This window comes from Pithys albifrons, chromosome 1 (genome assembly GCF_047495875.1).
Source record: "Pithys albifrons albifrons isolate INPA30051 chromosome 1, PitAlb_v1, whole genome shotgun sequence".
Classification (NCBI taxonomy): Eukaryota; Metazoa; Chordata; class Aves; order Passeriformes; family Thamnophilidae; genus Pithys; species Pithys albifrons.
The window spans coordinates 109,883,931-109,908,938 of record NC_092458.1 but is presented as its reverse complement, the minus strand read 5'-3'; the positions used below and the strand labels follow the sequence as shown (position 1 = coordinate 109,908,938).

At 37.7% G+C, this 25,008-nt stretch overlaps 1 protein-coding gene across 2 annotated transcripts in view; it reads left to right on the top strand.

Annotated features, from left to right (window-relative positions):
- The window catches only part of GBE1 (1,4-alpha-glucan branching enzyme 1), a 156,152-nt gene that overhangs the window by 51,010 nt on the left and 80,134 nt on the right, over positions 1-25,008 (top strand). For both annotated transcript variants that reach the window (XM_071563491.1, XM_071563481.1), the window contains exons 4-7: positions 18,885-19,010; positions 20,888-21,023; positions 23,548-23,638; positions 24,725-24,934. In XM_071563491.1, coding sequence (XP_071419592.1) covers positions 18,885-19,010; positions 20,888-21,023; positions 23,548-23,638; positions 24,725-24,934 — 563 coding nt within the window. The remainder of the gene's footprint in view (positions 1-18,884; positions 19,011-20,887; positions 21,024-23,547; positions 23,639-24,724; positions 24,935-25,008) is intronic.

Here is a 25,008-nt window from a genome sequence, read left to right as displayed (position 1 = left end):
GTGGAGGGGGGCACAAACCCCAGGGAGTTTCTCTCCCCCTGTCCATCCACCTTCGGCGCCGGCTCCGCCGCCGCCGACGCCGCCAATGCCCTGCGGGTACCTCGGGGCTGGGGTCGCCCCGCCGCTGCGCTCCCCGCCGCCCCACGGGTACGCCGGAGTCGCTCCGTTGCGGCAGGAGGCTGCCGCGGCAGACATTCCAGCAGGGCTACAGCCGCCCGGCATAACCGCGTGGCCAGGAAAACAAAGAGACCACGTGCTGGCAAAGCCCGCGAAATCAAACAAAGGAACGGCGCGCCCTTACCACGAGGCGCCAGGACCGCCCAACCCCCCTCCCTACTGCATGCAAATCACAGCGCATGCGCCAGGCGCGGGCCCGCCGCAGCCTGCAGGGGCCGGGGTCGGCTTCGAATTCGCCCGCTCCGGAGGCGAATCACTTCCCGCGCCACCCCCACCACCTCCTGCGTGGATCGACTACGTCATGGAGAGGGGAGAGACTCCTCCCCAGTGGAGCGGAGCCACCGGAGCTCCCCCTGAGCGTTCCCTTCACTGCGTGACATCCACAGAGCAAGTGCCCCGAGAGCGAGTTCCCACAGCGCCAGTCGCGCAAGACCCAAGCGCTGCAGCACCAGCGGGGACCCTCTCCCCGATAGCCGTGCGCTGCCCGCAGCTGCCAGCACCGGCACTGGAACCCCCCGAGCCGGTAGAGACTGCCCCTGCACCGGCAACCTGGTATCCGCAGCCTCCAGCACCGACAGCCACACCCACCAGCTGTATCCCAGAATGGAGAGCAACAGAAAAAGAAGCCTCTGTTTGGGACATGCTGGGGGGAGATGGAAATTGCAATGCTGTTAACTTAATTTCAAAGCTTTCTGATACCCAGGTACCAGTTTCTGCAGATGGAGTCACAAAGCCACCTCGCGACCTCACATTTAATACCCAGCAAAGGTACAAAGAGTTAGTATCCATAGCTGCAGAAGTAGGTACACCCTCACCTTCCCTGCAACCCCTGGTTTCTGCGCCTGTGATTAACACTACACAAGGCTTAAAATGGGAGCCACTTGATTGGAAAATTGCACAAAAAATACACAGTGTAGTCTTTCAATACGGCTATGACAATGCCTTGGTAAAAAACCAAATCACAGCCTTCATAAAATACAATAACCTAATCCCAACAGACACTAAGGTTTTAATGGAGTTTATTCTACCTTCTGCTGCTTATATGATATTTCTACAGAAATGGAAAGAGCAGTTAACGGAGGAACAGGCAAAAAATATACACTTAGAAACTGGACATCCCTTAAGATTAGCATCTTTAGACCAGCTAATGGGATCAGGAGCTTATGAAGACCCACAAACACAAGCTGCATTACATTTTCATATTTTGCAGCAGTCAAAGAATGCTGCTTTGACCGCATTCTCTAATCTGCCTAAGAAGGGAAAACCTTCTCTACCTTACATGCAAATAATGCAGAAACCTGGACAGACATTCATGGAATTTGTAGATAAAGTAACAGAAGCTTTGGATGCTGCTCCAAATATTACCCCTGACATTAAACCAGTATTATTGAAAGATCTGGTAATTAATAATGCCAATCCTCAATGCAAACAGCTCATAGCCTCTCTACCAGCTACAGCTACTTTGGTACAGTTAATTGAAGCCTGTGCCAGATTGCCCTGGGTAGAAGAGGAGGAAAAAGCAAAGCTACATGCTTCTGCTCTAGCCACAGTTCTTAGCAAACAATCCACCCAAAAAAGGGGGAAAAGACCCTGGAATTTAACAACAAAATCTTGTCCAGCACAACCAAAATATAGCAGAACTCAAAGGTTCACTGGAGAATGTAACCGTTGTCACAGACTTGGTCACAAAGCCCAAGATTGTCATTCTAAATATAAAAAGGATGGTACTCCTCTAACAAACATGGGGTGGGGAGCTGGACCTCCAAAAAACCAGAGGGGCTGCAAGCCATGGGGCGCAGCCAGTCAAATATCTCATGGAAACTGGAGCCAGGCTGCCTTCCCCATATGGCAACCACAAGCAGCAGTAGCCTAAGACTAGTCGTTAACTGTCCAATCAAACAAGAACAGTCTAGTACAAGAGCATGTTGTTTAGCTTGTATTTTGAAATTCTGTTAATTTTCAGTTAAAGTGCAGTTTTGAGCTTATTGCACTACCAAGTTGCCCAGCAGGCTGCAGGGGTAAGGATACCTGCCCCCCTAAGCTGCTGAACATTTTCTAGAGAGCTTAAGATCATCAGTACTTACTCTCTTTCAGTGTTAGTTATGTTTAGCCTTTGTGAATTTCCTCTGTGAATTCACACTTGTTTACTGATTTGCCAGGAGTCTATAAGGTGACTAAAAATCAAAGCTTCATTCTCAAGCCTCTGTGATGGCCACACAGAAGTTCTGAGAATGGACCTTGAACATAAGGAGATTTAGTTCAGCTGGACTGAACTTGCTTCTTTGCTAAGTTAAGTCACTCTGCACTCTTGGACACTATGCACAGAATTTAATAAAATTTGTAGTTTGTTTACAGTGGTTTGTGCAGTGATGACTGCACAGGAAGGACCACAATTTCACGCGTGAAAGAAAAGTTTCTTGTTTTGCACTAGTTGTAAGTTTGCAAATTCCAAACATACATGTCTTAGTCATGTATTAGTTTGTGTTAGTTTACAAAGGTTACTGTACCTCCTTCCAAAAGTCTATTTTGAAAAGAGAGGGGGAGGTAGGGATGTGTAACCTGCAAATACCCTGTTAAGTCTTGAAGTAGCAAAATTTAAGATTTTCAAAATGTTATTTCTCAATTTTCAAAATTTTCAGCCTTTCTGTTCAAGTTGCAATATGCATGATGTGTATTCTGTTGTTTGCATTTTTGCTTTGTTCTTTGAAACAAAAGGGGGAGATGTTGCAGCCCGATTCAGGTGGGTCTGGAGTGACCACCTTACAAGTTTCGTTTTCCCCTTAAAAGGACATGTTTCCAGCCTCAACCAATTGGAGTCAGACCACCGCACCTGGGGCGGGGTCACTTGAGGTCATATATACCTGTGTATTTGAATAAACTTGGGATTTGCTTTACATCACATTGGTGGGTGCAGTCTCCGCTAGGCATGGTTGCAACAAGGTACCTTTCCCTCAGGCTACAGCTGATCTTATCCTCTCTCATTCCACTAATGGGTTCAGAAAACTACATTTTTGTAGGTTTTCTTTGAACTGTGTGATTCTGGTAGATTATGATCATTCATAAATGTATATATTTTTGGCAACATGAGAATTCGTGTGATAGAACATAGTTTTGAGCTTCTTTGTTTATGTAGAAGCTGAGAATATTGGATTGGCTGCAGGTGGAAATTGCCACGCAGGTTGCAGAGGAAACGTTTGAATCCACAGGCACTGGTGTCTGCACTAGATGAGGCAACAGAAACTCTTTTTAGTAATGAAAGTATTTCCCATTTTTCTTTACTAAAGAAGCTTAAGGGAATCACAGGGATTAAAATTTCTTGTACCAATAGGATTTTAAATATTTAAGTTAAAATACTCAACTTTAGACATTTATGTAGTGATTAATGTGTTATGGTGGGGGAAGTCTCCTCCAGAAGGTCCTTATCTTTAGCTTCTGTCTACACTGTTTCCATCCTCAATTCCACACAGGCAAATGCCAAGTTCTGAAATGGTAACAAGGTCATTCCTTTTAAATAAGTAATATCTAAGCCAGAACGGGAAATGAATGGAATGTAGCTGGTGACACTAATTTAAATGAGGTCACAAAATATTTTTGTACAAAAATAAATGAGGAGCAGAGGTCAAACATTTGCCTGTTTTCAATAGTAGTAACTGTCTACTATAGCTCTTCAGGCAGTCTTCTCATAAGTAAATATAAACACTGAAGAAAATGAGTAATTAAAAAGACTGCTGTAAATCTTCTGGCACTTTTATGTGTGAAGAGATGGATGCTTATGACAGTTGAGTGACTTCCTTGTGGATTATGCCATCAATCTACAAAATAAGGTTATCTGCTAGAAAAGGACATCTTTTCTTTCTCCTGAGTGTCAACTGGGAGCTTAGAATGAGTTCAGTGAACAAATACAGTTGTGTTGTGGTTGTGTGGTGTTTTCTTTTAAACTTCTGACAGACGCTGTAGGCTAAGCACAGATTAAAGCCTGAAAATAAACTTTATGCTTTATTAAATGAAGCCTCTTTACCTCTCTTTTTTTGTAATGGGGTAGTTTGAAAGATGTTTTCATTAAAGACTAGTATGTTTGCCATTCTACAGTGCTGGCAGTTGGGATGCAAGTGGGCTTCTCTTCTTTCATGTTTGCAAATGACTGCATTTTCTCTTCTTTGCCAATATTCCTAATGACCTTATTGCAGGATGCAGCAAGGTTTTAGGAAAATTAACAGGATAGACTGCTATAGCAAGTCCTGTCATGTGTTGTTATCTGCATGCAGGAGTTTAATCAGTGTTCTGTTTTGTTCTTTTGCTGTTTATTTAGGAATGATTTTTTCCAACTGCTTTAAAGTACCTGTAAATTAAGATTGCACTGTAGTTGGCAAGATCCTAATTTTGAAATAGTGTTCAGTGGAGTTTAGGGATGGGGACAATACTGGTAAAAATTGAGATCTTGGTATCTGCAGTGGGGAACTTGTTTAATATTATTTATAGGAATGCCAAGGAGCAACACAGAAAATGCAGAACAATTGGCAAATTGAATCCTAGATAAAAATAATTTCTAAATTCATGGCTAATGATCTAGTTCTAAAATATTTTCAGAGAGCTAAATATGAAAAGATGGCAAGATCAGTACTTGAAAATTATAGTCAATTATGATTGAGCTACTTGCTGCCTTGGAACATGGAATAGGAACAGATCTGTACAAAGTTTTCTTTTGTGAACTGGAGAGGATATATTAAAACAGTAGTAATTATTCAACTTTCTAGTAATGATAGTAGATCTGTGATTTCTGACATTATTGACAGAAAAAGAATTTTAGCACAAAACTATATATGCAACTAAACATCATGTATAGATTATGAAATCTAGTTCAGTGTAAATGATTCTGGCTTATTTCTGATAGGTAGGTAAGAGTCAGGATGGCCGACATGTCTCCATAAGGCAAGTTTTACCAAGAGCCAGGAAAAGATTGGGAAGTTTTCTGTAAAATATCAGTGGCTAATTTTGTTGGTTTCTTGTTACATTTTTGAAGCCATATAAGGTATCTAAGAAAGCAACCTTTTTTTAGTTAACTTTATGTAATTGATAGTAGATAAAGAGTAATAAAACCAAAACAAATCCCCTGTTTTATGGTTGAGTAAATTTTAGTTGTTTTTTAACAGATAATTTCTGTGTACCACAGCAACCTTCATCACTTCTCTGTGTATGCTGACAGAACTAATAAAATACAGCTCAGGTAACAAATAATGTGTTTGTTTGTTTTTCCTCGAAAGGTCACTCAGAAAACGGTAGAAACTTTTTAAAAACTCTGCATTCTGTTATTTGCTAAGTCTGTATCCTTTTTCTCCTTCAAACACATCTGTATTTATCTATCTCTGTTTTTAAATGGCAGAGTTTATAGTTTTTTGAGGGAGTATCTTGTACTGTAACAAGGTGATTAGACTTGATATCTTGTGCACTTGTTAACACAACATTCTTCCACTGATACTCCACTCCTGCATGTGAATGGTTTCAGTGATTGCTGAATCATAGTTATAGGTGCCAAGTCCAACACAAAACTGGGGCAGGCACAAACAAGAGTCACTGTTGTTTCATCAGTTTGTATAAAATGCTTCAAAAGTTCACTAGTATTGGCTTTGATAGTTTTCCAGTCTAAATGTATTACACCTTTTAATGTACAAGTCTGCAAAGGAGAAACTACATTGAGCCAGAACATTAACAGTTTATTAATCCTGGTTAAACATACTTAAAAATACATTTGTATTTGTGAGGTGCTGGGTAGAGGAAAGTTAGTTGCAAAGAATATTTTTAAAACTTAATTCTTACATCTTTTACCACTGCATCCTATACTTATAGTAGGTCTGCATGCTCTGTCTAACTTGTAAACCTTGAAAAGGAATCAAATATGTTGAGCAGGTAGGTTAATCAGTGTCAGGGTACCACTGTTAGTGGAATTCATCAAGTGTAATTACTCTCACTGGTGAAATAGATGGTGTTGCAGCTGACCCTACTGATCTGGAGGTCCAGCAGTAAAGTATCAGACCTGTGTTGAGTTCAGGCCTCCTGCACTTCAAGCAGTCTGCAGTCAAAAATGTGAAAGTGTTTTTAATGTGAAAACCCAGGCAAGTTTTTAATAATGGGAATAACAGGCTGGTAGTTAGGATGCTGAGTATAGAAGTGCTAAAGATGTGTGGGCTTTCAGTAAGAAAAGATGTAAATAGAAACATGGAATACTGTGTTGGAAGGGACCTGAAGGATCATCTGGTCCTACCTTTCTGGGTAAGATCATGGACTAGTTATGATGGCCCGGCATTCTATCCAACTGGATCTTAAGTGACCAAGATTTGAGGAATCCAGCACTTCCCTGGGGAGAGTATTCTCATTATGAAATATATTATGTGCCATGAGAACTTTTACAAAGGGAGCCTTGGGTACCCAGAGAAGAGATACTAAGCCTGATTTCAATGTGAAGCTTCCTGAAGAAGTTTGCTGTTTGCTTTTACATACAAATTTAAACACTTCTAATTGTTCTGGTTTTCACCTTAGGTGGTGGGGAAAGGGAATAATCCATGCTCAGTCTGCTAAGTTTCATCTTAAATGGTGGGTAGGATGTAAAATAAACCCCAAAATACAAACCAAAAAAACCTAATCAGGTCTGCCAAGTGTTCTGCACCATCATGGTATGTAACCTATGTGCCAGCAGGAGCAGGTATGGCATTCCTGGGATTTTGAACTTTACAAAACAGGTGTGAAGTCATTAGCATTTGTGTTTCTATAAAACAGTGATGCTGATGGAAGTAAAACACTTGTTAAATCTGTGGCAATACCCTTCATGTTTCATTGCTTGATTGTGAGCCATGGCCCTTCAGCAAGTTATTGTAGACTTCTCTGGGTTGCAGATTAGGTTTGCTAGCAGGAAGACTTGTTATCTCATTGGGAGGTAAATGGTCTCTTGACATTGCCTGTTTGGGTTTAGTAAACAATGTGCAACTACTCATGGGCTCATAGGAGAGGTTGTAGCCGCAATGAACCATTGTAATGCATTGGACTGTTGCTCTTCAGAGCCTTTTGTGCAAACTGAGCTCAGCACTTCTGAATATTCTTGTTCAGTTGTTTTGGCAGGCTTAGTTCTCCTGTGACTTGAAGATTGCACGGTTCTCTGGTAGGAGATTTTACTGTTTAAAAATACTTTGTTTTAGTTTATCTGTACAGAAGAGAAGGGGAAGAGATATTGAAGAGATCTTGAAATGGAATTTGAGTCCATATTAAGTATATATAAATGTGGCTGTAATGTGGCTGTAATTCTTGTGGGAATTGCTCTTGTTCTGAGGATGTAGCTACAGAAAAATCACAAGTGAGCAATTCAGATCTATATAAGATCCTGTAGGACTGAAACCAGCCTGCACAAACCCTGTGAGACTTAGCTATCAGCTAAGAAGCAGCAACAAGTCGCAGCTGCTTGGAGGAGTTAGCTACTCCCTAGAGGTTTCTTGTGGCAGCTCCTCAGGTTCTCACAGGACTCTGCAGGTGCATGAAAACAGACAGGATAAGATAATATAAACACTGGACTTGTGAGATATGGATTATAACCAATTAAAGTTTGTGGCTTGATGGTGTCAGGTTTTAACTTAGCCAGCTCTATATAAACTTATATAGAGCTTTAGCTCTATGTAAACTGTGTGTGGTGTATAATAAAGGGGCATTCACTTGATCACATTGGTCTGTGTGTGTGTGTCCAGTTCCTCCACCGTATATTTATTTCTTGATAAGGATATGGACACCAGTTAGGCAAAGCTCCTGACAGTGACTTCAGTGTGACTTACTGGCAAGGAGTTCCTGACTTTCAGGACACACTTTCCTGTGTTTGTGTATAATGTTAAGAGAAGATTATAGGTCAAGGAGAGAGTGGAAGATAAACTTCAGTGTTTTCGTGGACTTACTCCACACCTTGGATGCCAAAGTCTTGTGAAATGGAATCTGTCCTGGCAACACAGCCAACACTGAAGCTGTTTGAGGGGGAATTCTTTGAGGTATTATAAAAAATATTCAAGGTATACTACTTTAGAGTATCAGAAAGCAGTTGAGTTAATGCACCTACCAATGTGAGGGGAGAGTCGGGTCAGCTCATCTGTGACGGGGGACCTCGGAAAGGAGGGAACACATCACCATTCACTGCACTTGTTTATTTTCCAAACAAGAGAGTGTGCCCTAAGGTGTTTGGGTCCCCTGAATTGTTGGGCAGGGAGACAACAGCAACAGGAGGGAAAGGACAGTGCAGGGCTGTAGGCTGCCCCAGTTTGTAAGACACTCTGGGGGTATGTGACAGAAGTGGAGGGGTTGAGTGTGACCTGCCTCATCTCCAAAAGGTGTCTGTCAGTTTGAAACAGCTGTGAAGGGAGAATCAAAAAGTAACCAGCTTATGCCACAAACACCCAGTTGCAAGGTGCATTTATACAGCAGTTGTCCTTTATACAAATACTTTATAGTTGAGGATGAGTAATACTTCATGCTTGGGTGCCCCTATTAAGTACCTCATCAGCTTCTTTTCTACTTGACATGGCTTGAAACAACTCTAATAAGTTATTGTGTGTAATGTGCTTTATTATTATGGTTACTTTTCAAACCATGCTCTTGTACCCCAAGCCTCTTAACTAAGAGGCTAACACAATACATACAGGAATGCTTTTATATCATTGTATTTGAGCTGCATCATTGTTGTTATAGTAACTTGATTCTCGGTAAGTCATAGTGGGGAGAAAAGTATTTTTTGAACTCTGTAGTTCAGATTCTAATTTTCTTTTGATTTATTATTTTTTTTTTAAAAAAAAGGGTTTCGAAATTGGGATTCTAGACTGGAGAAAAAAAAGCTTAAATGCTATCCTTCAGCACAAATGTGTGTTGTTCCCTTATAAAATTAAACTGGTTGTCCCTCATACCTAATAATGCCACCTCTGTGTAGCTAACAATTGTAAATCCATGTACTGAGATGATTAAGTGAAGCATCGTCTCTGCTCTTGTGCCTGTTAAAATCAATTGGGAATTTTTCCATGTGATGTTGCTTTCATTTTTAACAACTCGACTATGATTTCCTGAATTTTAAGTTTGATTTTTTTCCTGTTATTTTTATATCTTTCTGCAGAAATATTTTATAATACTGGGCTACTAGCTCCATCTTTTGAATTACTTTTATATTCAAAAAATAATATAATGCTTTCTGTATTTTTTGTTAAAATTTACTAAATTTTTTTAATTGTCTAAGTACAGAAATAGAAAAAGGAGCAATAACTTTTTTCTTTTTAACCTGATCTAGTAAACTAGTTAAACATGTTCATAAGTTCTTCAATGCAATTGAAATACTTAAATCAGAAATGGAGCTAGATCTCCCTCTTTTGGAAAATCAAGGCATGACTTCATGACTTGGCTTAGGAGTTGGGCTTTTGCCTTTTTTCATATCTTACTTGTATTTTATTTTTAATTTGTTTTCTTTCCCTGGGGGAGAAGGGAAGGGGAAAGAAGGGGGAATTGTGAACAAATATTTAATATCCCTAACAAGTTTAGATTATATCATGATGTCATGACATATTTGCAGAAAAATAATTTGCACAGCAAATAATTCTCTCCAGTGACTTCTGAACTGCACAGACTCATCTGCAGTACTTTTTTAAACAAGTAAACCAGCTGAAAAGCAGTACTTTATATCTAAAAAGTGAGAATTTTTTCTATATTTGATTTAAATGATTGCCCCTTTAGCCACTTTAGCCAGAAAATTGCTTGAAAGAAAAAGAAAAAAATAAATAGCTTTGTATCAGCTGACTTAGTTTTGACAGCAATCATAAATTGATGAGGAAAATGAAACTGGATAAAGGGGCACTCTGAATAACCTGTCTGGTGTTCTATTACTTTTTCTTTCCGGTGTAACCAATTTGCAATTTAGGAAGGAGAACAGCCTGGAAGAAGCAACATGCTGTCCATTCTTTCCAAAACTTCATTTCAAGGTTTGTACTCAATTTGCTGTTAGGAAATAACTTCAGTGACTGTGAGCACCTTGACAGACATGCTTGATTTCTTGGTTATTTGGAGCAGTAGGAATAGAGTTTGGTGAAGCTTCAGTGGCAGTTGAGTTGTGGAAAGGTCTCCCACTTAGCATGTGTCTTACCCCACCAGTTTGGATAATGGGTCTATTTGGGAAGGTACTCCTGACTAGAGGAAGCTGAAGTGTTGAACAGCGACTGATTCCTTTTCCTCCTTGCTGCCTCTCCTGAGCTTTTTTAGGAAGGACTTTGCAGTAGCAAGGAGTGAGGCACTAGTGGAGAAGCTGTGTTTGCTTCTTTATTCCTTGCCTTCTTTTTCTGAGGTTATTATAGAGAGAAATGTTTCATCTGGTCTCTAAAATCTGTCAGGTAGTGAGACAATTTCAGAATAATGCTCTTAAACAGTGGTGTTTTATCCCCCTTTTTTTTTTTTGAGGCTTTTAAATTTTTATCTAAACTTTATTTAAAGCTAACTCTCAGGCAGGAAACTCTGAATTCTGGTCCTGGGTTCTGCCTCAGGTTGCATTACATTACCAGAAAGTGTTCTGCTGTGATCCCAGGTATTAAGAGCCAAACATGTCAAAATGCTGTGTCTAGACTATGGTGCTCCTCTCACAGACCAGTGTTGATCTATAAAAAGAGACAATAGTTGTCAAAGAGGTAATAGTTGCCCTCCTTTGATTTCCTCTCTGTGTGTGAGGAGGGCAGGGGTTGCGATGTGACTTCATTTGCTGTTGTAAATGGGCTCAATTTACATTGTCCACTGGCAAAAGATGGTTAGAACTGTGTGTTGTATCCTGGGTACTAAATTCAGGACTGGGTGTGGTTTGTGGAACAAAAGGGGGTGGTTGAGGTATACAGGCAAAGGTACTTTCAGCTCTTCTTCCAGTTGACAAGTGACATGATGAGAGGAAATGGTGTCAAGTTGTGCCTGGGGGTATGTAGATGGGATATTAGTAAAGATTTCTTCACTGAAAGGGTTGTCAGGCATTGGAACAGGCTGTCCAGGAAAGTGGGGGGGATTGCCATCCCTGTTCAAGAAAACATGTGGATATGGCAGCTGGGGAAATGATTTAATGGTAAACACAGTGGACTCAACCATCTTTTCCAGCCTAAACAATTCTGTGATTCTCTGTTTCTGTAGCAACTTGAGGGGGTTGAGAAAAGGATCAACAATTTCAAGAAAAATAATAAATGATCTTACAGCAGAATTATATCACTGTCTTGAATGCAGGAAACTGAAACCGCAGTCTTCAAAACTGAACAGCGTTTATGGAATAAAATCTAAGAGCAGGTTTTCTTACTGCAGAAATGTGTCTGAAATACACTGAGTCAGATTCTTTTGTATTGTTGTAAATTATTGCTGCTTACTCTTGGTTACCCTATTTTTTCACAAGCCTAAAATGTAGATTTTGTCTACAGTGCACATTATACTGAAAACCATCTTGGTGTACAAGCAGCAGTTTTCCTTCTCCATGTCCTTTTAGAACAACTGAGGGAGGAAAATAGTGTGATGTTAAATTTCTGATAAATTTCCTGTAGTAGAAGAACTCTGTTTTGCTATTGCAGCATCTAACTAACTTCCTAGAGAGTCTTTTAGAGCTTATCCTGTCCACATTTTAGGTTTGGGGCTGAACTTGCTTCTAAGTTAGATACACATTGCTGAGATGAGATGGTGTTTCCATTTGTGTCCCTGCAGCTTTTCTAATTTGGATAGTCTTCTCTCAGAAATGAATAGATATGAAGCTCATGAAATGCTATAGATTGTAAAATACAGAAATAATAGCTTATTGTCCTTATATAAATAACAAGTCACTGATATTTCCATATTTATATTAAACCTAGTCCACTCTCTCATTATATTAGCTATTGTTGGTTTGATGGCCAATTTAATTTCATCGTTGTATTAAAAGGCACATATACCAACAATCATTCCAGCTGCTTTCAAGCTATTAAAGTAATGAAATAGTAATACAGTGTTCCAGAGCAGTTTATTGGCTTGCATATATTCATCAGTTATCTAGTTATCAATTCCTCATTTTCCTTTCCTCAACTTGAGTATAAATGACAAACCACCGTATAACAAGTTTTCAAACAGCAAAAATATCTAAATTCTTTCTTATTTTTCTTTTTTTAAAGAGAAAAAATCCACCAGATAAGTTTTAAATAAAAATAAATATCTGAAAAATAAGGAATCATGGGCAGAACTTTTTCCACACTGTTTCATCTGTCATAGAAATAGCGCAGCCACTTTAAGCTCCATTTTACAGATTTTTATCTATATTTGTATTTGTGAGAGAACTTTTAGCGTGTTGCAAAACTTTCAGAGTTTTTATCATTATAGATAGCGTAAGAAAAAAATGTGTGACTTCTGTGTATAAATAGCCAGGAAATTTCCCTGAGTTACAGTTGGTTGAAAGTTGCTTGGTTATAAGTGTAGAGTTTTCCTTTAAATGCCCTGAGACGTCTAGAAGGGGCTGGCGGATGTACTGCAGGTGATGTGGAAAACCTGTGGTGCTTTGGAAAGGTGGAATAGTGGGATACCCAAAAGTCTCAAATGTCTGAAAAATCAAGGCCCCTGAATCTCTCTTTCACTGGCAGCACCATTACATTAAATGAGACCTATTTCAGCTTCTGAATTGCTCCAAATGTGTTATTGCCTTTTTCTTTATGACACTGGACTGCCCTCAGAGTGATGGTTTCCCCTTAACTGTAATAAACTCTTTATGAGAGTTTTAAAGATCATCAAAACAGACCCATAACCTCTATACTGTATCCTACAACTAACTATCCATTCTGTGAGTTTCCTGGGCTCTAGTGGACTGACATTTTTACTTTGTTACTAATGTTCTTGTGAGATTTTAGTTTTCCAGCAATCCAGCATTTGGAAAATGGGAATGCCCTTTTGCACACATACCTTCAAAGCCAGTCTTTTTTGGTTATCTATTTGCTCTTACTATAGCCAGCCATTTGTTTTTCTACTGATTTTTATTCAATCTGGAAGTTTTTACTTCAAAATTAATCACTTCAGTAGCACTGATGCCTTAAACCTCAGGTTGCAAGGACATGTTTTTGCTATCTTGGGTGTATTCATCTATGACATCCACTGCACTAATTACAGTGGGTTTAGATGCTAAACTTCAAGAGTGCTAAACACTTGAGACAAATTTTGAAAATACACCCAAACATCTCTTCAATGGGAAATGAAAGCAAACCACAATTTTTTCACCTTTGCATACAAAAGCTGTGCAGCTTACGTTAAGGTCTTCAGTTGTGTTGTTTTATAGTTGTGCATATATAAATTATACATCTGTGTCATGTCCATTTTTAGAGCAAATTGACTTTTTAATGTCAATTTTTAAAGGATGTTTTCATTCTGTCTTTCTGAAACTTATTTATGCGAGAGCATTTATTTACATGTATTTATATTTCACTTGGAAGCCAAAATCATGTGACTTTCAAAGGTCTCATAGAGAATTTTGAATTTTTATGTATTATTATGTGAATGTATTTTTCACTAGAGGAGGGGAAAAACGTGCCAAAATTACTCATGGTGAGCTATTTGTTGAGTTGACGTAGGCAAATTCAGCATGACTAATTTGAATTTTCTACATTATTTTATTAGAACTTTCCCATGGGTAAGCCACCTTGGAGACTATGGGCAAGTAAAGGAAAGAAGACTTTTCAATGGAGTTCTAAACAGGCTGGCTGTTGTAAAAGACTTCCTTTTCTGCACAAAAACATATAATCATTGTGTTGTCCACCTATTATGCAGTTGGGTAGTGAAATACTATTTTATTTTACATTTCAGACAAAGATGTCTGATGTAGATGGTGGCAATTTCTTTACATCTGTTAGTTAGTCTTTGTTTTTATTCTATCTAAATTTGAGCAATGTAAATATAAGGCTTTTAAGAAACATATTTCTTTCTTCTTAGGCAGTTTTGGGTATTTTTAAGAGTTTAAACAAATGGTAGTTTTCTATATCAAATAGTATGATGTGCCTTTTCATATATCTTAAAGAAAGAACAGGGACATAGCTCTTGAAAATGAAGTAGGTAAATCCCAAGGCTTGTTTGAAGAAGCCAATTTAATGAGCACCATGATATTATGTATGTTCTTTAGAGAACATTTTTTTCAGTTAATTAGAAAATGTAACATTAGCTATAAAGTGTTGATGGACTAAGTGGTAGATGGCTTAGGCTGCAACTTTTCTGAAATTGTTTTTACTCAATTTAGACTAGTTTAGTTTGGAGCAAAAATACCTTATCTATTAAATAGACTTACATGTACTTTGTCAAAAGGGCTGTGCAGTGACCATGTTCAGTATTTTTTATGCATATAAAACTTGTAGCACACATGCAGAGTATACATGGCAGCTCCTTTTATATCTGAGCACAGCAGAGAATAAAACACAAGTTTGGGGTGAGTGGAGCAAGAGGTTTTATATGTGCTTTATATTATTATTCCATTTATTACAACCTTTACTTATATGTAATTGTTTCAAGGAATGCCAAAGTAAATATGGGATTGAAAGCTGTTGGACTGTTTGCCTTAGAGTTACTTTTGTCTGTCTTGGGCTGAATTGGTGTTTGTTTTGGGGTGCCATTCAGCATTTTGCAGGCTTTTTTTTTGTGTGTTTGCTCACACATCAGGCCAGGCATGACAGTGTGGGGGTTCTATCTCAAGAAACTTTAGAAAATATTATTTGAAGTCCTTCTATTTCCAATTTATAAATCAACCTGTGGTATCAGGAGAGAGGAATAAGTTGATTGAATGCAAAGCTTGGTAATTAAACCTAGGAGTGATTCTGTAAATGAGACTCACATAAAATTAAGTAAAGTGTTAAGCAAGCATAGGAATCAAGAATTGAATGTATCAGGGTACAATTGATGGATGTCTAAGAATACTGTTTTGATTATGCTTCTGTAAACCAGAGCTTTACCAGCTTTAGTGTTGTTTTCTGTGTTAGTGATGTTCCTATTGACTCTTCTTTATCAGCCCATGAACAGCCCATGAACAGCCCACGATGTTCAAAAATTGCAGCAACAGCTGAGCAAAACGGAGGTTTCTAATGTTGTAGTGAGGCTAATCTACAACCATGGCTGGACATATTTGAAAAATATTTAAGACCACCTACACTTTGAAGAAGGCAATAAATTTTCTGATTATATGTTTAAAATAGGTGCTCCCCCACTTTTTTTAGAGATTTTTCTTTCTGATATTTGCACGGTTAAATTTTGTGACTTCTATTGTTGGATAAATATATCCTTTTCTTTCAGTCGTGGAAGTTTTCTTATATCTTTGCATAATACAACTGAAAGTCAAGTTTTAAAATAAATGAACCCAAAAATTTAGATTGTGAGTATTAAAATAGAGCAGACTCCAAAGTCTAAGACTGAAGTGTGTAAATCCAACTCTTAGAGAAAGTGTCAGATTTCCACCACATGTTTATGGTTCTACATTGTTGCTATCATAATCTATAGCAAATAAATGTCTGTGCTTCTTGGAAGTTTTAGTTGTAGCTATTAAAATTATGGCTATGAAAGTTGATAAAACTTGTATGAGTCCCTATAAGTCTCTCAGTTCCTGAAAAGTGTGACCATTAAACCTGACTTTGTAGATGTTTTGAATAAATGCAAAGCTAGTACATAAAGTGACTCATGAAAAACTGGTCAATCAAATACACTGATGCCTCAATAAGAGGAAAATATGGCCAATTTGATATGAGTGACTACAGAACAGAAGTTCTTATGCCTTATCAGGAGGATGGGAGCTAGGGATAATTAACATCTGCAACATAACTTTAGAAGCATGAATTAAAAAGGTGAAATAATTGGGTGCTCATTTAAATGGATTCCTAATCTCTGTTTTCTTAACTGTTTTTTAATACTCTTAATGGTTTAAATTAAAGACAGTGCTTGATTGGTTTTAGTATGTCGTAATAAATAAACTCACTCTCCCCCCCCCCCCCCCTTCCAGTATCATCTTTGGATTAAACCAGTACTACATCTAATTAAATAATGTTCTGAATGTAGATTAATTACTTTATATTTCTTAAATGTCCCATCACTCATAAGCCTGTCTAGTATAAATTGCCCTAAAATATTAAAGAAAAAGGAATCCAAGGTACGTTATTAGGTATGGTTGTTATATACAGTAATCATTTTTGTGATGTGTAAATTAGGACAAACTAATAAAAGAACCAATAGCATCATCAGAAGTATGTTACCAGAAAGAGGAGATAAGTTTTGTTATTTTAAGAGTAACTTGCAAATTGTCAATGCTCTTGGCAAGGAGGATCCTTAGTGTTGATATATTCTTTGCGCCATCTTTGCTAGCACAGTTAACAGAAGAAATTTTCCATGCAACTGTACAGTGTTTTCAGTAACTTTCTCAGGTATTTCTGAGGAGGTGGTGAGTCTCAATTACTCTTGCTTATAAAACCTATTTTGAATTGGAGTTATAATACTATGTACTGAGATTCAGCAATCCTGCTTCTGTGCCTTTGTCAAATCCATTAACCTTCTGCATATACATATTTTTCCTTGTTGGTTTAGGTGACCTTTAAAAGGTCTCCTCCAACTGACCTATTCTATGATACTGTGATTCTGCTTTCTTCTGTGGTTGGGCTAAGGATACAGATACCTATAAAAACAATGAAAGACACTTGCCAGAGGCAAAAAAGGCAATTCTTTGATAATTGTCTTCTTGAGGTGCTTTGTTAGGAATTGAAAGCAAAGCCATTTTTTAATTAAAAAAACAATACCAAAAGCAACCAACCAACCAAAAAACCAAACAAGCATATCACAAACAAAACCAAAACCCCAAACCAAACAAACAAAAAAAAAAAAAAAACAAAAGAGAAAAAAGTTCAGTTTCCTCCCTGTTTTCATTTGAGACTTTTTAAGATATTCATAGTTCTTCTTAAGAAAAAAAAACAAAACACCCAAACTCCCAAAACCAACTACCAAAAAAGAAAAAAGCCATCAATTTCTTAACGAAAACAGAATTAAGAATTCCCAGACTTCACTTGCTTCTACATTTCTAGGTTGTAAATTTGCAAACCTTTTATGCTACTATTATAATGGCATCCAAGGTGCCAAGAGAAACCATACTGGTGCTGTTCCTTCTGCACTGAGGAGAGATGAGGTGGAGGGAGATGAGAGAGATGGAACAAGATTCTGTATCTCAAGGAGAAAGGCATGACAGATGGCTTTATAGGATAACTGTTTCAGTTAGATGGAATAAGAGGAGATTCACTAATTGTGAACAAGCCACCTTCAAGCTTAAGCTCTGCCAGGGGAAATTTAAGTTGGATATCAGAAAAAAATTTTTTACAGAGAGAGTAATCAGGCATTGGAATGGGCTGCCCGGAGAGGTGGTGGATTCACCATCCCTTGAGATCTTTAAATGCAGATTGGACGTGGCGCAGGGTGCCATGATCTAGTAAATGAACTAGAGTTGGACCAAGGGTTGGACTCGATGATCTTGGAGGTCTTTTCCAACCCAATCGATTCTATGATTCTATGAAATGCTGGGCAGCCTCCATTAATGTGGCATCACACAGTGCCCTGATAAATTTTTCCATGGCATGCTGGGTAGAACAGATCCTGTCCGTGGAGAGAAGTGCTCTCCCTTTTGGTCATTCCAGATAGTGTATCATTTCCTTATCAGAAAACAATTCTACTTCTAAAGCATATTCTCATAAGAATTTATTGCATCACTTTGAGCCAAAGGCAAGGCCATGCAGGTGGCAGAGTGGACAGTACCAAGGGGGAGATGCTGAAGGTTGTCCTGTGGGCAGGGAGCAATAGCACAGCATGGAGCTGTTGTCCCTGATTCCTAGACATGCAACACTTTCCCAGTCAGATCACTGCCTTCCACGCTTTGGGTCTCATCCTTTCCCAAGGGTGTTTTTTTAATAAGTTACAGGGGACATTAATTGCTCAATAGAGTGAAGATTTATGAGTTTTTGAAGGAAATAATGGTCCCTTGTCATCTCCTGCTATGAAACAGAGGAAACAAAATACAGAGGATAAAACAATAATATTACTTTGTTTTAGCATTAGAATGATGCAGGCTTCCAGAGAAACTGAAAAGCAGCAAAAGAAACCCAGCAGTTTAAATTTTACTTTTTCTTGACCCAAAACCTGTCCTGTGCTTTCTTCTGTTATCTGTGGTTCTGGTCTATATGACATTGGTAGGAACTCACAGGGCATAGAAACGCAGATGAAATTAAGATATTAAAATTGGCTTACTAGTTTGTTTGCCAAGTTAAACAGATCACAGTTCTCATCTTGATGGCATTATACTGCATGCTATTTAAATTTATAAGAACACAGAAAGGGAATAGCAATGACAGGGGAAATTAGGGGAACCTAACAGTAATCCATTTGGGAAGGCTTTTTCTCCCATTACTTATATAAAGCTTGTATATATCCTCACCTTTCAGCTCTTGCTCGTGAACATCACTCCAGTGTGTGTGACATGTTTGGTTTACTATCCCTATACAAATCGTCCCAATGAGCAGAGTCATTCTTCCTTCGCTTGACTTGCATTGTGTAGTTGTGTGTTCTTTAAATTAAATTGCTGTGTGGTGTACTATTTCATTCCCCACAGTGGTTTGCATAGGTGGTGTTGTATGAGTTATCTGTGACGGCATGCATATGTTGTGGTTATTTTATAGGTGGTGATTCGTGCTCAGAACGGCGCACTCCTCTATCGTATTTCACCCTGGGCAAGATATGTAGTCCGTGATGAAGACAAAGTGAATTATGATTGGGTACACTGGAATCCACCACAGTCATATATAGTAAGGCTTAAATATTATTTTCAAGAGGTGTATAAACCCATGTATTGTGTCATCCTTGTATCCCTGTTTGGAGTTATTTCACAAAGAGGGAATTGCAAACTAGTTCAAGTAGCTGCCTGAGAAGTGAAGAGGTTTTATTCATGGCTTTAACAGAAACAAGTGAATTTAATGATGGATGTATCTGAGCTACTTTTTCAGTCCTCTGTAGAATATATAGAAAATAGTTACCTGATAAAGTGGTGTTTTAAACTTGATTTCCCCTTTGTTAGGCAAGATTGACAACTGTTCCATGACTAGATATCCTTTCTTGGTACAGAGGAGAGCAGGGAATTACCAATATTGGATTTAAGAGTTAGTTATCTGCAAATGCTGTGTTCAGTACTCAGTAAGTCAGTGTTGTATAAAGTCAGAAAAAACTCCAGTCAAGTCCTGCTTTGTTTGTATCAACAAAATCCATTTATTGAGTCTAAAGCCCTCTTACTTCTCATGTACTGCTATAAGGGAGAGAACTCTATATGTGATATGTGAAAAATACCCTCAGAGAACATTTGGGAACTTCAGACTGCCCAAGTGCTGGTATTTCATATTACATTTCTCGATGTTTTTTCCTGGAAAAGGATATGCACTGTTCTGTCTAAGAGATGTTGCACCCTCTGTTTTGAGTTAAATTTTAGCACCCACCTCAAATTATGAAACATCTGCTTGACTAAAAAGGGATTACTCATATGAAAAACCTTTTCTTAAAAAAAAAAAAAAGATAATGTAATATACAGTAACTCTTGTTTAGGTGTATAGCTCTTATCAATGTAGTGACCTATGCTGTCTGCGATGCTGAGACACCTCGATCCTCAGTTAAGAAAAGGAATAGGGAGGTAATTGGAAGTGCTGTGATTGATATGACCTGGAGGGAAAAGGAGGCAAAACCATTTGGGTGCACACAGGGCTTTACTGAAAAAATGAGTCCCTTTATGAATAGGAGAGGTGCCCACTGGAAGTAAAACACAGGCAATGAGCCTCAACCAAAATTTTTGTTCTTCTCCTTGTCCCTTTAATTGCTATTTGTATATGTATGGTTTTAATTAATCTTTTTTTCTACCTTTTCAAAATTTCACTTGAGTAATAAACTAAAAAATATAATATAAAATATTATAATTGTTTTGAATTGTGAGAGGAGATGAAAAATCTGTTGGGTAATAAAATTCCAAAGTTTCTCAGACAAGGCTTTTTTTTAAAAAAAAAAAGTAAAATCCTGATCAGGCATAAACTCTTCAAGTGTAAGGAGGAGTTTTTGTGATTTATTTCAGTTGTCTCTCTATTCTTTAAATATTTCCACTCTTCTAGAAATACTGTATGCTTATCTTATCTACGGACTTAGGATATTTGAATTAATTTTTAACCCTAAGTAAGTGGAATATAAGTGATTCTTTGCTACAGATCTGTATTCTTCACTAAAATAAAGCATTTATAAATTTCAGTTTGAAGAAGGCAGAGCAATTTCAAATACCTGGAAAAAGCTTAAAAATAAAACCTTAATTTTCTATTTTTTCTTTTTTCTTTTCATGCAAGCTTCATAGTAATTCAGAAGAACTTTAAGTGCAATGGCTACTATCAGTTTATATACTGCAGTATAGTTTAAAATGGTATAAGAAAAGTGTTGAATCATGAATGTCCAGTTTCATGTTCTTGAAGAGTGTTGATTTGAAAGAGACGTTTGCTTTAACAGTTTAAAATGCTTCATTACTTTGACAATGTTCTTGCTCTCAGAAAAAAAAACCAAAAACAAACCTTAAATTATTTTTCATCTTGTGCAAATCATGTGATTCTGACAACACTCCTAAGCTGTTCCTAATGACAACTGTTTGGTTTTTATCTTGTAGCATAAGCATCCCTCCCCCAAGAGATTAAAAAGCCTAAGAATTTATGAGTCTCATGTGGGGATTGCTTCCCCAGAAGGGAAAGTAGCTTCTTATAAAAACTTCACATACAATGTACTACCTAGAATAAAGGATCTCGGTAAGTAATAAGAGATGTTTGCGGAGATTTCTTTTTTTTTTTTTAATGTGCCTGTGCTCTTGTTAGTAAAGATAACTCTGAAATATTTACAGAGTTTTTTGCATTTTCTGATTTCACATAGTATAAAAATAGATCCTTAGGTGAGCAAAAACTAGAAACAAATGAAATCTGTGGAGAAGAAACTAGGACTTCTGAAATAGGATATGTGAATCGAAATCCATATCACAGATTTTGGAGTAAAATGTGATTGCTAAAGCCTAGATAAGTATTGCAGGGCAATTTGCTTTTAGCATGTGAGAAAGTCTTCAGAAATATTGCATTCTTAATTGGCTCTACTAATGTAAGGCCTCATTCTAAGGAGACACAAAGAAATACCTGGATTGGTTTTTTCTCTTGCCAGAATAAACAATGTAGTTTTTCTTTTTTAAATTCCTGAGCAGTAGCTATGAACTATCAGAACACGGAAACTTTAAATATGAAAAATCTTCTTCAGGAAAAGAACTTTTAATATTTTGGAGAGGCTGTATGAAACATCTGGTACTATTATCTCAGGAAACACAGCAAAACTGTTCACCCCAGTTTCTCTTGGGTTATTTTTTCCCATGGTGTCCTTGCACTGTTTTTGTAGTAGACAATATTAGAGCTGCCTGACTGTTACTGCCTTGTGATGAAATACGTTTTGTGACACTCACCTGGAAGATAATTGTGACATCAGTATTCAAAACCTCTGTCCATGGTGGATGTGTTTGTACTTGATCTTTTATTTTTATTTAATTTTATTTTATTTATCAGAGTCACTGAAGAAGCCATGTATTTTCAAGTAGGTTTACATGTCAAGTCAGTGTTTCACAGAATGTGTCTTTTTTCCTTTGATAAAGTTAAGCTTGCAGGTGTGATGAGGGAGTTTGCACATCTGGAGTCTCTCAATGAAAAGTAAATTTGGATTCTGTATTATATTTCTGTGACTCCGTACTGCCAAAGAAATTTCTGTTGTTCTAGGAGGATAATATGATTTGCAGAATTAGGAAAGCATTCTGCTCTCCCTACAAGTTTCTCTTGTGGAGAAATGTTGTGAAAAGGCTGATATACCACAAAATAAAAGCAGTATCAAATTTAGGTAGGGTAGACAGAATGCTACTTAATGTTCCTTTTTATTTACATTAAGTAAACACTGTGGGAATTAAGTATTTTTTAAATGTATTTTTAAGGTCTATTAGATTCAGTTTTGGAATGTCTTAGTTGTTAGGACAAGTTTAAAGATACCACTATATAAGAATTGAAACATATTAATAGTTGGTAGAAATATGTGCATGACAAATAGGGAAATAAATAGCAAGCAAATTGAATGAGATTAATTTGATGCTGTGTTACTGTTTATTTATAAAAATGCTGTAAAGGAGAATAAGCATAATGAGCCTGAATTATAAACCAGCGATGAATCTGACAAATTGTTGAGCTCATGCCTACTGTCCTCGAATAATTGCTCTGTTTTAAAATGTCATAGCTATAAAAAACCTCGAGGACAATAAAAAATTCACAACATCTTTTCTAAAGTAAAGAATGAAGATTTTCTTCAAATGAAGAGAAGCGGTGGTGTGAGTTTCAACAGCCTGTAAATAAAACCAGAAAGTTATCTGTTGTGCTCACTGGAATAGCTATCTGTGACACTTATTCACTGCTACTCAAGATGGCAAGTATTGTGGCCACGGAGATCAGATGATCAGGCTGGATCACCTCTTTTGTGAAGACAAGCTGAGAGAGTTTTGGTTGTTCAGACTGGAGGAGGGAAGGCTTCAGGAAAACCTTATAGGAGCCTCCCAAAACTTGAAGACCTTCAAGAATGTTGGAGTGGGACTTTTTGGAAGGTTATGTAGTGACAGAGCAAGGGGGAGTGGCTTTAAACCGAAGAAGAGTATATTTAGGTTGGATATTAGGAAGAAATTTTTTACTGTGGGGGTGGCAAAGCATTGGAACAGGTTACCCTGAGAAGTTGTGGGTGCCCCATCCCTGGAAGGAGTGTTGGACAACTTGGTCTAGTGGAAGATGCCCCTGCCTATGGCAGAGGAGTTGAAACTAGATGGCCTTTAAGGTCCCTTCCAACACAAACCATTCTGCGATTCTATCACAGTATGTGTAGCCAGTGAATAATCACACACCCCATGACTGAAGTGTCAGAAGGGAAACAGAAGTTCAGGACATGCAGTTTGGTGTAGCTAATATTCTGAAGTTAACTAAAGATTATACTTGCATATCACTTATTTCTTTCTATGTCTGGGAATTTCAATATACCTAGTTATGTGTAGATCACTTGAGAAGTTGACTGTTTTATTTATAATGGAAGATCATATAAGTATAAACTATTAGGTAGAATTGCCTCTCAAAATTTACTGCATCTTTAGCTGTTAATCATTGGAGTCAAAGGCAACTAAAATGAGGGAAAACTGGAAGGAGTATGTTATAGGTGTTGAATCCTCTTTTAACTCTCCTTAAGGCATATTTTTTTGGTTATTTCTTTTTATTGTAGGATATAACTGTGTCCAGCTGATGGCTATTATGGAACATGCATACTATGCCAGTTTTGGTTATCAGGTCACAAGTTTTTTCGCAGCATCAAGGTAGGTTTAAGCACTTCAGCATCTTTTCTTTACCTTCCTTCCCATCCACTGAAATCAGTATGTCTGTATATGTGTGTTTGCAAGTGCTTAATGGAAAGTAATTCTTCCTCCTAAATCTGAAATCAGTTTGACATAGTGATCGGCTGCTCTGTGAAACACTTTGTGTAGGATACAAACAAAAAGCTTATAAGTAACTTCAGCTGTCATATCATATTCTGGGTAATCCACCTTCAGCAGTCTTTATGCATGGGGTTTATGTTGTGGTGTTCTTGGCAGTAGCAAACAGGATGTGTAGGGTGCTCTTTCTACAAACAGAACTATGTCCTACTTGCTCATAATACACTTGATTAAAATCATGGCTTTGTGTGTTCTGTGGGAACCTTTCACAGGCTTGTAACAGACTGTACTTAAGGCTTGAGGCCTAGGGTGAAAATGGATGAAAAATGAAGTCAGGTAATTTTAAGGAAAATTATGATAAATATGAATGTTCTGATTTGTTTTTTTAATCTTGGTGAAGCTCAAATGGCAACCAGGCTAAATTTAGATAAGTTTTTAACTGTCTAAAAAAAGGTATACTGGGCACAAAAATCTTTATTTCAAAACCTGTTGGAAAATAGTGTAGTACCTAAACCAAATAACTGAGCAGGACAGCAGCAGATGGTCTATCTTGTGCACTTCTGTGAATGTACATTTACTTTTGTAGTCATTGTGTTACTTAATTCCAGCAATATGACTCCATTCTTCTCTCTTACGAACTAAAGAAGTGTTCAATATTAAACAGAAGCTTAAAGTTGTATCAGTTATCTTTTATACTGAATTTGATGTATTAATAATTAAAATGGAAGAATAAATTGAATCTGTCTCTGCCAAACATTGCGTGCATGATGCAATTTTTTTAAAGAAAAATTGTTAAAAATAGTAGTGGCTATTAATTGCAAACTTAAGAGGCTGAAAAAAATAACCTGGGTACTGGAAACTAGGTGATGAACTGCTGACTTTGTTGTAGTTTTCCTGATTAATGTTCAGTATTACCAGGGTAAGTCCCCATTGTACCACTCATAACACATTCCCTTTGGGTGCTGGCAGCCGCTACGGAACTCCAGATGACCTGAAGGAGATGATTGATGTTGCTCACTCCATGGGCATCACAGTTCTGCTCGATGTTGTGCACAGCCACGCCTCAAAAAACTCAGAGGATGGTCTCAACCAGTTTGATGGTACAGATTCCTGTTTCTTCCATTCTGGTTATAGAGGAAATCACCAGCTCTGGGACAGCAGGCTCTTTGACTATGCAAAGTAAGTATGAAATGTTGCTTCAGCTGTGTTAGTGGTTATTATTTCTTACCAGTTCTTTTAAAACTACACTGTTT